General features: G+C 49.6%; 1 protein-coding gene across 1 annotated transcript; it reads left to right on the top strand.

Annotated features, from left to right (window-relative positions):
• The first annotated feature begins 12,329 nt into the window (after nucleotides 1-12,329).
• On the top strand, nucleotides 12,330-15,478 carry BMP4 (bone morphogenetic protein 4). The gene is made up of 3 exons (XM_048308391.1): nucleotides 12,330-12,456; nucleotides 13,015-13,391; nucleotides 14,412-15,478. The coding sequence occupies exons 2-3, from the start codon at nucleotides 13,022-13,024 to the stop codon at nucleotides 15,251-15,253; spliced, it is 1,212 nt and encodes a 403-aa protein (XP_048164348.1). The 5' UTR covers nucleotides 12,330-12,456; nucleotides 13,015-13,021; the 3' UTR covers nucleotides 15,254-15,478.
• Nucleotides 15,479-15,820: the final 342 nt, after the last annotated feature.

Genomic DNA, 15,820 nt, shown 5'->3' with positions numbered 1-15,820 from the left:
TAAATGTCCAAAACACAGCAGGGAAGCTTTAGGTCTTGGTTTGGAGCCCAGTGAAGTCAGTGGAAAAACACCCCAACACCTCAGCGGACTTTGGAGCAGAGTCCTCAGAGGATCGACGAAGAACCCACTGCAGAAACCTGTTGAATGCCTCATGTTTCCTTGTAAGGTTCCCTTATCTTGTATCCAGATGTTGCTAACAAGGGTTTTTATTAGCTGCTGAGAAGTACAAGGGCAGCAGTTTTTCAAGTCCTAAAATCATGCACGTATAGATGAAATAGAAACAGTTTGCTCTGCAGTAGCAATTGTGGTCTGTGGAGCTGTGAGTGTATTTCAAAAGTTCCCCAGTTCTTATTATAGACTCCTAGAATGGTTTGGGATGGAAGGGACATTAAAGACCATCTTGTTCTATCCCCCTGCCATGGGCAGGGACACCTTCCACTAGCCCAGGGTGCTCCAAGCCCCGTCCAGCCTGGCCTTGGACACTTCCAGGGATCCAGGGGCAGCCCCAGCTTCTCTGGGCACCCTGTGCCAGGGCCTCCCCACCCTCACAGGGAAGAAATTCTTACTACTCTCTAATCTGACCATGACTTCTGTCAGTTTAAAGTCATTCCCCCTTGTCCTGTCACTCCATGCCCTTGTAAAAAAACCCATGTTTTGGTCCCACTGATCTCAAAGTGTTTGCTCTCTCTTTCATGCAGTGCAGTGAAGCAAGTGTTGTCACACAGTTCCTAGGGAAAATGTTGCCTCTTTGTAGAGGGAGAGGTTTACACAACAGGAAGAGCAGGTTCCTTTGAATAGCATTTCTCTTTGCTGCCTTTAGATCTTTACAGTGTGCACAGCAACACCTGACTTACTCATTTGGATTCTCCTTTTAGGTGTGCAGGAAAATAGCCACTGCTTGAGAACAATCTGATCTATTTTTGATGTTCAATTCAGGACGATGCTGAAGACATCTCTGTTTGATCAGTTGAATTTCCACCTATACAGCTGGATTTTGATCCTTTGATTCAGGCTGGAGCTTTGCTTTCTTCTTCAGAGACTGCCCTAACCGAGGTCAGCAGAACTGCCTGAGCCACCAGCCATCACCCAGCAGGGAAAATGATCATGTGCTGTCTTGCCAGGCTTGTCATGAAGGCAGGTGTCATTAGAAGGTGTTTCTGCCTCCTCCTCCTTCTCGTCAGAAGTCATTTGGGTCACAGCAGCAGAGCCATGGGACAAGCTTTGTCCGAGCTGGGGAGCAGAGTGCCCACTGTGAGTCTCTGGAGAACGGGTAAGCAGTTAACACTTGCTAAGCTGGTGTTGCTTCCTCTGCTTTTATTACCTGTGTTTATCGAGTCAGACTGACACTGGCGTGCAGGGATATGCAATGGCCACATCAGAGCACCCAGCCAGAGTCTCAGGAGGCTGCTTTGGCTGCCAGGACATGTTGATGTCACTGCACTGCCTGGTTTTGCCCATGTTTGCTGGGTCAAAGTGACACTGATCCACAACGATGAGTTATGGTCACTCCTTCATTTGGCTCTGTCACTCCAGGCCTTGCTTTCCTATCAACAAAAATCTTCTGGTGGCATCCACTGGGAGTAGCTCTGGGATTTGGTGTGCTGGGAAAGGGTCCTGTACCAACTGCTCACACAAGGGAGTTGAAGTTTAATAGAGTAAAAGAGAATAAAGTGATACTTGCAGTTTGGATGCCCACTGGGTGAGTGCCACAAAATCCCTTTGACGTTTTATTCATGTTTGGTATCTTGATCTTTAACTAAGATCTCATTTTAAGAAAAACTGCCAATATTCACCAAATTCTGGTGCAAAAAGTGCAAAACCAAAATGTTGGACCTGCTCTTTCTTTTCCTTCAAGGCTCAGAGATTGCAGTGAAAAGGATTTAAAGTATTTTTTTCCAATAGCATTAAAAAAGAGTGTGGCTTTCAAATATGCATTTCTGTTGAGGGCCAAGAGCTGTCCTTTTCTTTCCAGCCATTTCACAGAACTGGAAGACACAAACCAGTAGGTAAATGTTCAGTACTAGTAGTCTAATTTTTATTTCTACTTTTCTCATGATTATGACGATAGGAAACATTTTTTACTTGCTTCCTGGAAGAATTACTTCTTCTACCTAGTCCCTGTCTTAAATTTTTGTAGCCCCCTGAACAGACTCTGCAATCCTTAGTAGCATTAAAAAAACCCCAAACCACCCATTGGCTTGAAAGGAAAATGTGAACTTCTTCAATGAGGGCAAAAATACTTCTGTTGCTTAAACGTAGGTAATTAGACTGAGGACTTTCTCCAAAGTAAACCCTGACAATCTAACAATAATCTTTGGCTTTTGCACTGCATGGAGTTTCTCTTACGTTGTTAAATGCATTCCATGTTTCAGTAAATGACACCAGGCTCACCAGCAGTGAGTGAGTGATTAGTTTATCATCCTCTTAGTGCAGCCATCTAGATCTTTAACTCTTTAAGCAGTGGCATTTAAGTCTTGAGAACACCCAGGATCATGCCTGAGGCTTTAGACATTCTCAATTCAAGCAAATCTTGGATATCGACTGAAAATGAAGAGAAGAAAGTAGGTGCTTGCATTCTGATAACACTTTAAACAAGTCAGGTAAGGTAAATTGCAAATAAACACCCCTTCTTTTGTTATTTTTTTTTTTTTCTTAGAGGAAGCCAATTCCTCTCTCCTGGGACCACTTAGGTCATTAGGTGCCTGAGCAGCATAAAATTACAGAGAGAAAATCTAACAGCATACAAAGAGACTGAAAAGTAACAAACCTACGTTTTCTAAGATGCAGGGATGTGGGGCAGGATTTTTTTGGCTGGATTTACAATTCACCTCTCATGGGGCAGTAGAATCAACAGTTTTACAAAAGATTTTAGTATAACAAAAAGTAAATAAAATTATATGAGCTGGAACATACTGTGCCAATTCTCTTGTGCTGAAGTCTTGTTCTAGCAGGGATGTGTAAGTACATAAAGCTTGGTAGCAACAAAAGCCTTTGGAGAATGAAGGGCTTCCACTTACTTTGGGAAAGAAAGGTGCAGGAGGATTTTCAGACAGAAGGGAAAGACTTTGACCTGTGAGCTGCTGCTCAGTATCATGGATCTTCATCTATCATCTGATCCTGCTCAGTAACGCGAGCCAGATCACTGTGTGTGCCCTCTGCCATGGGAGACATGAAGCTGCTCACCCCAGAGACACAAAGTGTTTTGGGAGCTCTGTTGCTGGGAGGAGTTTGAAATGTATGAATAGAGCATTTACATGCCTCAAGCAACAGAACAGAGCCCAGCCTTCAGTCAGTTTCTGTTTTAAAAATGCCTTTTGTACACTGCTGTGTTTTTGGGTTTCATTTCAGGTTTTAGGTTTGGTGTTTTTTTCAGACTGGGCTTTGAGTTTTGCTGTTTTGGGTAAAAGGTGATCCTGTGCAAAAGGGATCCTTGGGTAAAAGGCCTGGGGTGATCCTGTGTGGACAGGGAAGGGAGGATGCTGGGTGAGGTAAATTCTCTGTATTCTGGAAAGGGTTGAGAGTGAATTGGGAGATACTCCAAGACATTGGAGCTGTGTACCTCCTGCAAGCATAGACACAGTGTTTGGGTCTCCAAAGTTCTGGTGACTCTTTCTCAGCCCCCAGGTCATAGCCATTCTCAACTCCATAGATACCTTCAGGAATCTGCTTCCCGTCCCTCTCCTCCAGTAGAAAACACGATGGAAGTGATCCAGTTGTGCCATCCATATCAAGGCACCTCCTGTGGTGGTCTCATCCTGGACTCCTGGTGTTTTAACAGTTGGGGAACCTGTGAAAAAGGATGGTGGCTGTTCTGGGAGCAGCCAGTGGTCCCAAGAGAGGGAAAAAATTCACACAACAGCTTTGCAAGTCCAAGCTCTCCTCGTAGCACCACCCTGAGAGAGATTCCATCAATCTCACCTTGGTATTTTGGATCTGGGGTTTGTCTCCACTATCCCTGACTCAAGGCAATATTCATGGACTCTAAGTCCTCTTTGACCTTCTCATTTTATCCTCTGCTCTTCAAACATCTGCCTTAATCCACTTCATTTTTATCCTGGAAGCCCCAACACCACTCAGCTTCTCAGCCTGGGCTGGAGAGGACAGGCATCAGGATTCCTGCACCACTTTGCACCTAACTGCTATGTAGGGAAAGAGTGATGGAGATGAAGTGACTTGCTGAGGCCTCTGGAGACAGGACAGGTGACTTTCTGGCAGCCATGGAGTAACCTCAGTGTTGGGTCTTTGTGAGGAACATTTGTGAGCTGATGCCAGTTTTATAAATGACATTGCACATTTGCTTTTTGCAATATTTCTTCGAATTGGGGTGTGGTGCTGCGTACAATACCTGGTTCTGAGGCTTGCTGCTCTATCAGGTATGTGTACAGAAGGTGGGAAAAGGCAGCACAGTCAGCAGGACAGAGGTGGAAGAAGCAGGAATGCAGGGTGAAGCCAGGGGAACAAACAGGTCCTCAGGGAAACTGTTCTAACTTAGTTCTGCTTTCCCTGACTCAAAGTGTAACTCCTGTGTGCCCAGGGGGCTGCTACTGGGAGATACCAGCCTTATGCTAACTCCAGATCCTGCACAAGTAGAAACTGCTAGTTCAGGCCCTCCATCCTGAGCCTTTTGTTCAAAAATCTTGTTTTAAGCCTATTTCTCATCCTGTCTGGGTGATGCTGTGCTCCTGGCAGGTGCATCATCCTGGGTTGTAATTGCAGACCAGTGCGGGCCTGTCATGACACCTTGGTGCCTCTGGCTCCAGTCCTGTTTTCTAGAATTGCACTTGGCCTTGCCTTGGCCCTTTGCCCAGTCTGAATTTGCCTTCTTGGTTTTCACTTCTTTTCCATATCAGTTTTCTCTCCTGTTCTACGTTCCTGCTGATCTTCTGGGGTCTGGCTCTGTAAACCCTCTGCCCAGGTGGACCTCTGTGGAGGTGAGCACCCCCTCACTTCCAAGGTCCCTTCATATGCAAGAGAGAGATATGAGCTGTCTCCAGACTCACTCATTTTTTGCCATTTCACTTTTTTTCTCTTCAAACTGACTTTTAGATATTCCTTTCTAAAAGTCCCTCTCCTCCTTTTTTATTTTTTTATTTGACCCTGTTCTTCAGTTTTATCCCTCTGTAAGCTATTTGGTGGCTGATATTTTAGGAAATAGAAATAGAAAGGCTGGTTTGCCTGTGGGATCAGACACGCACGGAACGCACGTACGACGCTGGTTTGCCCACATCGTTTGGATAAGGTATCAGAGAGGACAGACTGTCTTTGCATTGAAACCTGCAGGTCAAGAAATTGGCCTCCCTTCAGTTCACAGGCCACGTGGCTGCCAGCCAGTAATGTAAAGCCCTGATGAGTATTTCTGAAAAATGCTGGAAACCCAGCTCTGACTACAATGTGTTTAATCTCTCGTTTCCAGGCATATTCAGTTTTGCTTCTTCTTCCCTTCTTCCTCCTATTCTCCTCCTTCTTCTTTTTCTTTTAATTTTTCTCCTCCTTCTTTTTCTTCTCATTCTCATTCTCATTCTCATTCTTCTCCTTCTCCTTCTCCTTCTCCTTCTCCTTCTCCTTCTCCTTCTCCTTCTCCTTCTCCTTCTCCTTCTCATCCTTCTCCTTCTCTTCCTCCTTCTCCTTCTCCTTCCTCTTCCTCTGCCATGGGTGACAGTGAATCACCAGGGTCTCTCCACTGATGGACAGGGCAGTACAATTTTTGTTCCACACGCTGTCAGTGAGAGATCATACAGAGTCTCCATATCCTGTTACTCATCCAGTATTTTCCCAGGAGTTGGAGTCCCACTGAAATGGTTTAAAAGCCTTTTGTTTGTTGGGATGGAAATTGAGGACCTCTTCAGAAGTAATGTTTATTTTTTATTTATTTCTGAGAAGGGTGCAAAATACTCTTGTTCTTCCAGAATGGAGGCTCTGACCTGCTTTTAGTTCTAATTGCCTCTTCTTAATTACTCTTCACTGTTTAATATACTCCTAACCACTTGGATAAAGTAGATTCCTGATGATTCAGCCACTGTCACAGAAGCACAAAGCTGAACCTAGACCTTCTGAAGTCCAAATCAGGTCCTTCATCACTAGGACAACCTTCCTTTAGGCATCCCAGTACTTGTAGCTCTGCACCAAATCTATCACCTTTGAACTTCCCAGGTTGGAGTAGGCCTCCTTTGGGCTGCTGAGTCAGTGTCTGTGCATGATGGAAGCAGGGAAGAGGAAAACAGATAATTGCTTATGTAGAAAAAAGCCAAAAATGAAATCAGGTTTCACTACTGTTGACACAAACTGCATCCCCGCTCAAGTACTTTTGGGTCATGGTTATTTGGGGCAGAAGGTGGGCTTTGATTCTGCTTACAAGTGTTTTTTTTATTGCCCCACAACGAGGTAGAGCAGGTAATAGTAAGTAAGAACGTCTCTAATTGAAAATAAACCCAGCTAACACCTCACTCGTTAGCTTGCTTGATCAATAATAGAACAGAGAGCCTTGCCATTCTGGGCTGGAGTAGGTCCTGCTGAAAGGTTTGTCAGGAAGGACTGCAGCTGTGTCAGGTTTAGACTGGGTATCAGGAAAAGGCTCTTCCCCCAGAGGGTGCTGGGCACTGCCCAGGGGAATGGCCACAGCCCCAAGGCTGCCAGAGCTCCAGAAGTGTTTGGACAATGCTCTCAGGGATGCCCAGGGTGGGATTGTTGGGGTGTCTGTGCAGGGCCAGGAGTTGGACTCTGATCCTTCTGAGTCTCTTCCAACTCAGGATATTCCGTGACAGTATGAGCAGGAGCCTTTCCCTCAGAAACCATCTTTTCAGTGTCACGTGTCTGTGGGAGGCTCGTGCTCTGCTCTCACACACACCCTGTGTAAGTTTATTCAGTGAGCACTTTCTAAGAATGATGATTAATTGTGAGTATGAACTTTGTCACCAGGCAACTGGTATAAACGAGCCCCACCAGTTTGTTATTGCTGGAGATGGAGGCCACAGGGCATAGCCATGTTTCCCAAGAGGGACTCCTTGGGAAGGATCTGGGCAGGATCCTTCCTCTCTGCTTTCAGGTGAGGATGTTCACATTAATGAACTCTAAATTCATCCATGTGCTGACATTTCCCAGCACTTGCTATAACACCTACCAGTAAAATCCTTTGCTATTGCTAAAAATCCAGTAGAGCTCACATGAATTATTTCTACAGCAATTGTCCTGCTCTGCTTATTTACACCTTGTAGTAGTGTTTGAGATCATTAAAGTTTCTGCTGGCAGCAGATCTCAAGCTGCAATTAAAGGACAAAGACAAATGTTGGCACCCCGGAGGTGCTATGTGGTTGTGTGGAATTGCAGATTTTGGCTGTGAGGGAGAGCGAAATATCAGTCACAGCAGAAGTCAGACAAAGCCACATCTCAGGGCTAGAGACACACTGAGTGGTTTGTAAGGTCAGGGAGCTGCCAGCCCTGTGCTATTCTCCAAAAGCCTTCATGATTCATCAGATCCAAAAGGAATCTGCTTGTCTCCAGTAGCCACATGGCTGGACGGCGCTCGTTAGGAGAATGATGGGCTTTATTAGTACCAGCCACAATTGCAGAGCAGGAGGAATGAGTCCTTCATCTTCTGGAGGTCTTCCTTGCTTCACAGGGATGAGGTTTTGATGGGGTGGGGAGCAACACAGTGCAGAAGCAAACATGGGCTAAAGGCAGCGATTCTTTCCAAAAGCTGGATGAAATCAGTGCGTGTTCTTCTTGTAACATCCCTCGAGGAAATCCATTGATGTGGAGATGATTTTACAACAGATGTGTTTCTAACACAGCTCAGGGGAATTTTAACAACAGACCATTAAAATGGTTCTCCCTCTATTTTATGAGTCGTGTTGCTGAATGTGTTCCCTAATCATGAAATCACAGGAACTTTAAGGTTGGAAAAAACCTCCAAGATCACCAGGTCCAACTTCTGACCGATCACCACCTTCCCAAGCAGACCAGAGCACTGAGCCATTTCTTGAAACCTCCAGGGATGCTGATTCCATTCCCTCCCAGGACAGCCCATTCCAATGCCTAACCACCCTTTCTGTGAAGGAATTCTTCTTGATGTCCAGCCCAAAAGATCCACACCTCCGAATGTTGAGGCCCGTCATCTGTAAATGAACAATATTTAGCGGTAGAGACCTCACACTCTCACGGCAGAAGACAGACAGTGTCTGTATGAACAACAAGGGGTGACATTCCTACCCTTGCTCACTCTTGGGCATCTCTGAAAAGTGACAAAGTGAATGAGTCAAGTAACAGCAACTTAAGATTCACCCTGCGTGGGACAGCCAACCTTTTAATAGCATTCTCAAAACAATAAAAATCATCCTTAAAAACTTAAAAATAGAAAAGAGCAGACAATCCTACTGTTTTGACTGTCATGTGTCTGATTACCAAGGACTGCCTTTTTAGAACTGCATTATTTTAATGTTCCCACACAGTGTTTTTGGAGGGATTTGTAAAAAAAAAAAAACCCTGTTTGGAATAAAACAGCAGTGCTGAACCTGATTCTCCTCTTAGCTCAGGAGTGGTTCTAGACGTGGTCCTGACACCTCGGCAGAGACACTTAAATGTAAAACAGAAATAAAGTCCAAGCTGGGCCCAGTTCTGTGTTTTAGGAGAAGTATGAATTTATTTATTCAAGAGGAGGTAGAACATTCTGGTAGAACAGGCCAGCTCTGAAGCACTCAGAGAAATCATGAAAATCTCAGAGTGGTTGTAAAAAATGTTCCTTTCGCCATTCAAGCAGCTGCACTTGTTTTTACCAGTCGGCTCTTTAGTGAAGAGCTACTTTGGAAAATGTAATCCCTTGGAGTTGTTTGCTCAGTTCCCTTTGTTTTAATTGACAAGCTTGGGCAGATGAAAGGAAAGGGTAGGAGGGAATTGATCTTAGCACACTTATGGGCATCTCCTCCTGTAATTCATGTCACTAAAATGTCTCTGACATAGGCATTTATTTATTTATTTATTTATTTATGGTTTTAGGCTTGTTTCTGCTCAAGCACAAATCTGGTGAGGCAAGTTCACTTGTTTTTTTTTTTCTTTCTTTTTTGTTTTTCCCAAGGCGGGTTGTTTGCAAACTTTAGAGCCCAAAAAGGTGCAGCTGCTCTAAAAATAACATAGGATGCAAGAACTGGTTTGGGAAGGTCTGAGTCCAGAGGCATCTCCTGAAATGCTGCCATTAGAGGAGAAGTTTCCCTTGTAAACAGAGCTGGCCTAATTTCTAGAGGTGCTGAACCTCAACCTGCAGTGCTTGCTGGTAGGTCCTGAGTACAGAAAACCTGGAAATGGGTCAGATGTGAGTGGCTGGGATTTTATCAGGAACATGTCTGGGCAAACCCACGATTGAAACAAAAGTGAGCAAATAATTGCCCCTCAGCTAATGACCCCTGCAAGCAGAGCTGGGCACTGGGGCTCCAGGACACCTGGGCTTCTTGCTGCCACCAACAAAGTCTACTGTCACAGCCAAGGTCTGCACATGATGAATCACCCCTTTGTCTGGCCAGTCTTTGCAGGATGATGTCCCCAATGCCCCAGTGCTTTGCTTCCAGAGGAGACCAATGGTCTTGCTGTCCAGGTGCAGAGATTCCCAGAAGGTTTCTCACAGAAGACAGAGAGGAAAAAACCTGGCAACAGATCCCAAAGTCAGGCCAGGACTGGGTCACAGGCAAGACCACCATCAGTCCCCTCTCACCCATGTGAGGTGTGATCAGGGGAGCTGAGCCTTGCGTTGAGTGGAGACACAATGTTCTCTGTTTTTGATGTGCTGGATCTTTAATGCTGCATCTACCGCTGAATTAAGCAGTGTTTGCTTTTCAAACCTTCCACATTTGTATTTTTAGCTCCGTTTTGGCATCACTTTTTTGGTTGGAATATGTAACACACTGGGTTGTTTAGTGTGCCTGGACCGAGTTCAGCCGATGTGTAACTCCACGGGCTGGAGCAGAAGCTCCGTTCAAGGTGAATTACGCTCTATGGGGCTGAGGAAATACAGCTTCTGTAGAAAGTCAGCCCAGCTCCTTCAGTAAACGCTACACTATTTCCATCCATGGTTATTCCTTTGTGGTTTGGGTTATGTATTTACATTTTACGGAATAAATACTACAGCTTTCCCCATGACTAACACTTCTTAGTAACCAAGGAGCTACTCAAATACGCTCTTGCCTCCTACGAGAGCCCAAACTACACTGCTCTGCCCTGGCTCTCTGGCCCCAGCTGGCCACCTCCTCGCACAGGGGCATGGTTAACCAGCGTTACATAAGCAATTTTTGGGATCTCAGTTTAACAGGATGGCTTAGGAGAGCAGGCACTGGATGCCGTGCGACTGAATTCCTCAGGGACAAACATTTCCAGCACCGCCACTCTCTGATCCTAACAAAACCCAAGTGAGGTCTTCAGACAAAGAGGGGAACACATCCCACAAAGAGGGAGCCAGTTGCCTTTCCCAGTCCAGAGGTCTGTTTTAGGAACAGTGCTATACAGGCCCTCATGTAAACTTTGTTTATAGACTGGAGTATTTTCAATGAAAATGTTATTTAACTTTAAAAAGTTGCACAGCAGCTACTCCCAAAATTGTTTTTCCTTGTTAAGAATAACACACAGTGTGATACATTTGAAATGGCGATAGCAATATTTCACAAATTTTGATGGATTCATAGTCCAAATACCTTGCTAACAGATGTTTCTTTTAAACTCGGAGTGGTATAGGAATAACTCAGAGATATTACAGTGTCAGCACTGCCTTTTATCTGCGCGTGTCCTTTCGGTGACATCCCTGGGCTTTTCTAATGCATGGGTCAGGTCTAAGCTAAAAAAAAAAAAGTGAAATATGAAAAGAAGGCGTCTGTGATGGTGTGTGAGCTCTGGGGCAGTGCTGGGAGGACACCAAGGCGCTGGTGTGGGTTTGCTGTGCTCAGGCACAGCAGCCCCGTGGTTTGTGGCCACAGTCATCGTTTTTGAGCTGGTTTTTGGTTGTGGTTAATTGATGAGCTTAGGAGTTCCCATGGCCACTCCATGACCACATCTTTTGGTCTCATAAATTAACCGAGTGTTCTCACTGTGGGTGACAGTTTGCCCAACACAAAGGGATACCCCAGCAGGACAAAGGGACAGATTTTAATGCCCTGGTGGAGCTGCCTTTATTTACCATGGGGTTGCTTAGTCTACTCTGTGTCTCCAAAGTATGTGGCACCCATCACACTTCATTTAGGGGGCCTTTCCCCAGAGCTGCCTTCTCCACACCTTGTTCATACACCACCCCCAGTGTGTCAGAGAATCACAGAATATCCTGAGCTGGAAGGGACCCAACAAGGATCACCAAATCCAGCTCCTGGTCCTGTACCGGACAGCCCCAAGAATCCCATCCTGTGCCTGAGAGCATTGCATCCAGTTAATGTGTACTGATGGCAAACCAGGCTGTCCCAAACCCCCACCTGGGAGCAGCCTCAAGCCTTGGGAAGTCTGGTTCTTATTCTCAGCCCCAAGCTGGCCTAGAGCAATGCTGTGGTTGAACTGCGGGGCAGGGAGCATCCTTCTTCCCGGAGACCCCTGTCCGTACCTCTCTGGAGCCGCCAGCTATGGCCATACCGTACCTCTCTGGAGTCAGCTGTGGCCATACACAGCCCGTGCGGGCCTGGGAAGGCGCTCGCTGCACACCTAGGTGGGGGTCCGGGAACCCGGCCTGGTGGAAAGAGGGAGAGGGCTATTCAAGCAGTCAGGGAGAAGGATGAGAAAACCTGGAGGGCGAGTGGGAACCCACGGCAGGCACCGGGGATAAGCCCCTGTGCTGGCAGCGCGCTCCCACTCCCCGGGAGGAGACCCTCGGGGGTGGTGGGAGCAGAGGAGAAACCCGCACTCTGCCGCCGTCCCTTTCCCCGCGCAGCTGCTTATCGTTCCCAAGCTCTCCCTCCCTTCTCCTCAGGGGACAGCCGCTTCCCGAGTTTCCCGTCCCGAGTCTCCCTCCCCAGCCGGGTCCCCGCGGTGCCCCGACCTCCCCGGGGACCCCGCCCCGGCCGTGCGGGGACAGGGCGGGGCGGGACGGTCCCCCGGGGATGCACCTGAGCGGCGCGGGGGGATCCCGGGGGCACCGCGCCGACCCCGTCCCGCGCCCCGAGGGTCCGAGCGCGGCCGCTCCGCCGGGGGTCCCCGCGCTCCCCCCAATCCCCGAGCGCTGGCGGCGGGGCGGGCAGGGCCGTCCCCCGCGGGGCCGGGCCGGGCCGGGGGCGGGCCGGGGGCGGCGGGCCGGGCCGGGCCGGGCCGGGCTGGCGGCGAGCGCGGCTCCACGTGACTGCGGGGCCGGCAGAAAACCGGGGCCGGCGGCGGCGGCGGCTGCACTGCGCCGGGTGGCGATCGCGGGAGGCGCTCGGCAGCCGCTGCCCCGGGGCTTTCGGCGCGCTGGGTCCGGGCTGGCTCTCCAGAATCATGGACTGTGCTGATATGCCTTGCTTGCTGTCAGTGAGTACAGCCCTCTTCTTCCTCCGCCTCGCTCCTCGCTTTTTGTTTTCATCGCGGAGCTTTATTTTATTTTATTTTTTTTTTTTTTAAGGGGAAAAAACTTTATGCGGTTCTTATCCCGGGTTTCCCTCCCGGGGTCCGGCGGCGGGATTCGAACCCGCGGCTCCAGAGCGCGCCGAGCCGCGCGCCCCTTCCTTCCCCGCCGGGCGCCGCCGCCGCTGGTCCCGCTCCCGTCCCGTCCCGGCGGGGCAGCGGCGCCGGGATGCGCCGGGAACCCTCCTGCCCGAGGGGGCCGCGGGGCAGCGGCGCCGGGATGCGCCGGGAGCCCGCCTGCCCGAGGGGGGCTGCGGGCAGCCCAGGGCCGGCGGCCGGTCCCTGCCCGCCGGGGCGCGCCGGCTGCCGCTCGAATGGGGGCTGCTCCCCGTGTCCTTTTGCCATTTATTGTTATTATTACTACTACTATTATTATTATTTTAAAGTTTATTCGGAAGAGGAGGGGGGTTTCGCTTCTCATCCTGACTATCCTTCTTGTTTGTTGTCGCGTTTTTTACACCCCAGAGACACCATGATTCCTGGTAACCGAATGCTGATGGTCATCCTACTATGCCAAGTCCTTCTAGGAGGTACTAACCATGCTAGCCTGATCCCTGAGACCGGCAGGAAGAAAGTGGCAGAGCTTCAGGGACAAGCCGGATCCGGACGCCGCTCTGCCCAAAGCCATGAACTCTTGCGGGGTTTCGAAACAACTCTGCTGCAGATGTTTGGGCTGCGAAGGCGGCCTCAGCCCAGCAAGTCAGCCGTCATTCCTAGTTACATGCTGGATCTCTATCGACTCCAGTCCGGAGAAGAGGAGGAAAGCCTCCAGGAAATTAGCCTGCAGTACCCTGAGCGATCGACCAGCCGGGCAAACACCGTGAGGAGCTTCCACCATGAAGGTCAGTGATGGGAGGCGGTAAATTCCCAGTCCCGGTAGCGATCGGGATTTCCTTGCGTTTGGAAGCTCACAAATGCCTTTAGAAGCAGGACGTGCCCGGCCCTAAATTTATGGGAGGAAAGCCACCCCCCCAAGCCTGCCGTGTGTGGGTGACAGGCGTGCTGCTCGGTATTTTTTCCAGCATCCTGTGCTTAACCCGAGCTTGACCATATTTTGAAGTGCTTTTGCTTCTGTTGACAACAGTGAGTTTCCTTCGGTGCCTCTGCCTCGGGGTCACTCCCTGGGCTCGCGTGGATTTAATGGCTCTGGATCGGATGCGGGAGTAAAGCGAGGGCGGGATCTCGCCCCTGGAGTGTTTCTTTTGAACTATCAAAGCAATTGCTGCCTGCTTTTACTCTTAAGAAAAAAAGAAAAAAAAAAAAAGATCCCCCCAAACCCCGACTCGAATTTAATACTTACAGCTGTGTGTTTATAAGGTTTATTCAATAGACCCTTGTAATCTGATCCAAATGTTTCCTAGCGGATGTTTCTTTTCCAAAGTAAATCTGAATTATTAATCCAGCCGCATCATTACTGCGTTGGAATTTGCTTCTCTTTTTCCCCCTGCCCCCCATAACAAGGCACCTCTGTGCTCCGTGGCACCGCATCTCGCCGGGGAGATGATTTTGGAGAGGCGGGGGAAGGAAAAGCAAAAGGGGAAAAAGCTAAAGGGAAAAAGTCTCCCTGAGCGGGGAGGCGAGATGGGAAGGGGTGGACTGCTCCAGGTGCGGGTGAGCCAGCGGTGCCGGGGCAGGAGCGGTGCCGGGGCAGGAGCGGTGCCGGGGCAGGAGCGGTGCCGGGCAGGAGCTGCTCCGGTCTGGCCGGGAGGGATGCGTGGGGGAGCGGAGAGGAGCCGGTGGCTGCCGGGCAGGTGAAGCGTGGGTGTGAGCTGTGGCTGTGCCGGGGCCGTGGCTGAGTGCCCCGAGGCTGACGTGCTCGTTTGCTTGTCTTACCACTTCCCCCCCTCCCTGCTCCCCTCCAGAGCACCTGGAGACCGTCCCGGGTCCCAGCGAGGCGCCCCGGATCCGCTTCGTCTTCAACCTCAGCAGCGTGCCGGAAAACGAGGTGATCTCCTCGGCGGAGCTGCGGCTGTACCGGGAGCAGGTGGAGGAGCCGAGCGCGGCGTGGGAGAGGGGCTTCCACCGGATAAACATTTATGAAGTGATGAAGCCGCTGTCAGAGCGCGCCCAGGCCATTACGCGCCTGCTGGACACGCGGCTGGTGCACCACAACGTGACGCGCTGGGAGACCTTTGATGTGAGCCCGGCCGTGATCCGGTGGACCAAGGACAAGCAGCCGAACCACGGGCTGGTGATCGAGGTTACCCACCTCCACCACGCACAGACTCATCAGGGCAAACACGTCAGGATTAGCCGATCTTTACCTCAAGGGCGCGGGGACTGGGCGCAGCTCAGGCCGCTCCTGGTCACTTTTGGGCACGACGGGCGAGGCCACGCGCTGACCCGCAGAGCCCGCCGGAGCCCCAAGCACCAGCGTTCCCGCAAGAACAAAAAAAACTGCCGCCGCCATGCCCTCTATGTGGATTTCAGCGACGTGGGCTGGAACGACTGGATCGTGGCACCCCCGGGGTACCAGGCGTTTTACTGCCACGGGGACTGCCCCTTCCCTCTGGCCGACCACCTCAACTCCACGAACCATGCCATCGTGCAGACGCTGGTGAACTCCGTGAACTCCAGCATTCCCAAGGCCTGCTGTGTGCCCACGGAGCTCAGCGCCATCTCCATGCTCTACCTGGATGAGTATGACAAGGTGGTCCTGAAAAACTACCAGGAGATGGTGGTGGAGGGGTGCGGGTGCCGCTGACCCCCTTCCCCACCGCCCTCTCCTCCCCTTCTCTCTCCCTTCCGTCCTACCCCAGAACTGCTTGCTATAGCTGGACTCTTCTCTAAACTAAACGTTCACCTTGACCTTATTTATGACTTTATGTGCAAATGTTTTTGACAATAATGATCATATATTTTGACAAAATATATTTATAACTACATATTAAAAGAAAAAAATAAAATGAGTCATTATTTTAAAGGTAAATGCATTTTGTGTCTCGCCTCTCAGGGTGCTGCTGAGGCTGTGCTGGCTGGGAGTGCAGCCGGGAGTTTATCTTGTCTCCTTATCTTCTTACCCCCTCCTCCTTCACTCCTTTTCCCCCATCCTTTTTTCATTTAAAGGCTTTGCAAACTTTAGTCTTTCTGTTTCTCACCAAGGTACTTCGGGTGCCCCGGTGCTGGGGCTGTGCCTCGTGGGAGATGAGGGTCCCTGGGGATTTAAGAGCCGCTGGGAATAGAGCCGACCTTGCTAACCTGGCCCAAGCCTTTCCAAAGCAACCCACCAAAAATGCATTTGAAAAGAAGGTGAAGATTTACCTGAGGGCTT

Source organism: Corvus hawaiiensis, chromosome 6 (assembly GCF_020740725.1).
Source record: "Corvus hawaiiensis isolate bCorHaw1 chromosome 6, bCorHaw1.pri.cur, whole genome shotgun sequence".
Lineage (NCBI taxonomy): Eukaryota > Metazoa > Chordata > Aves > Passeriformes > Corvidae > Corvus > Corvus hawaiiensis.
The sequence above is the reverse complement of the archived record's forward strand: the minus strand, read 5'-3'. Positions and strand labels throughout refer to the sequence as shown.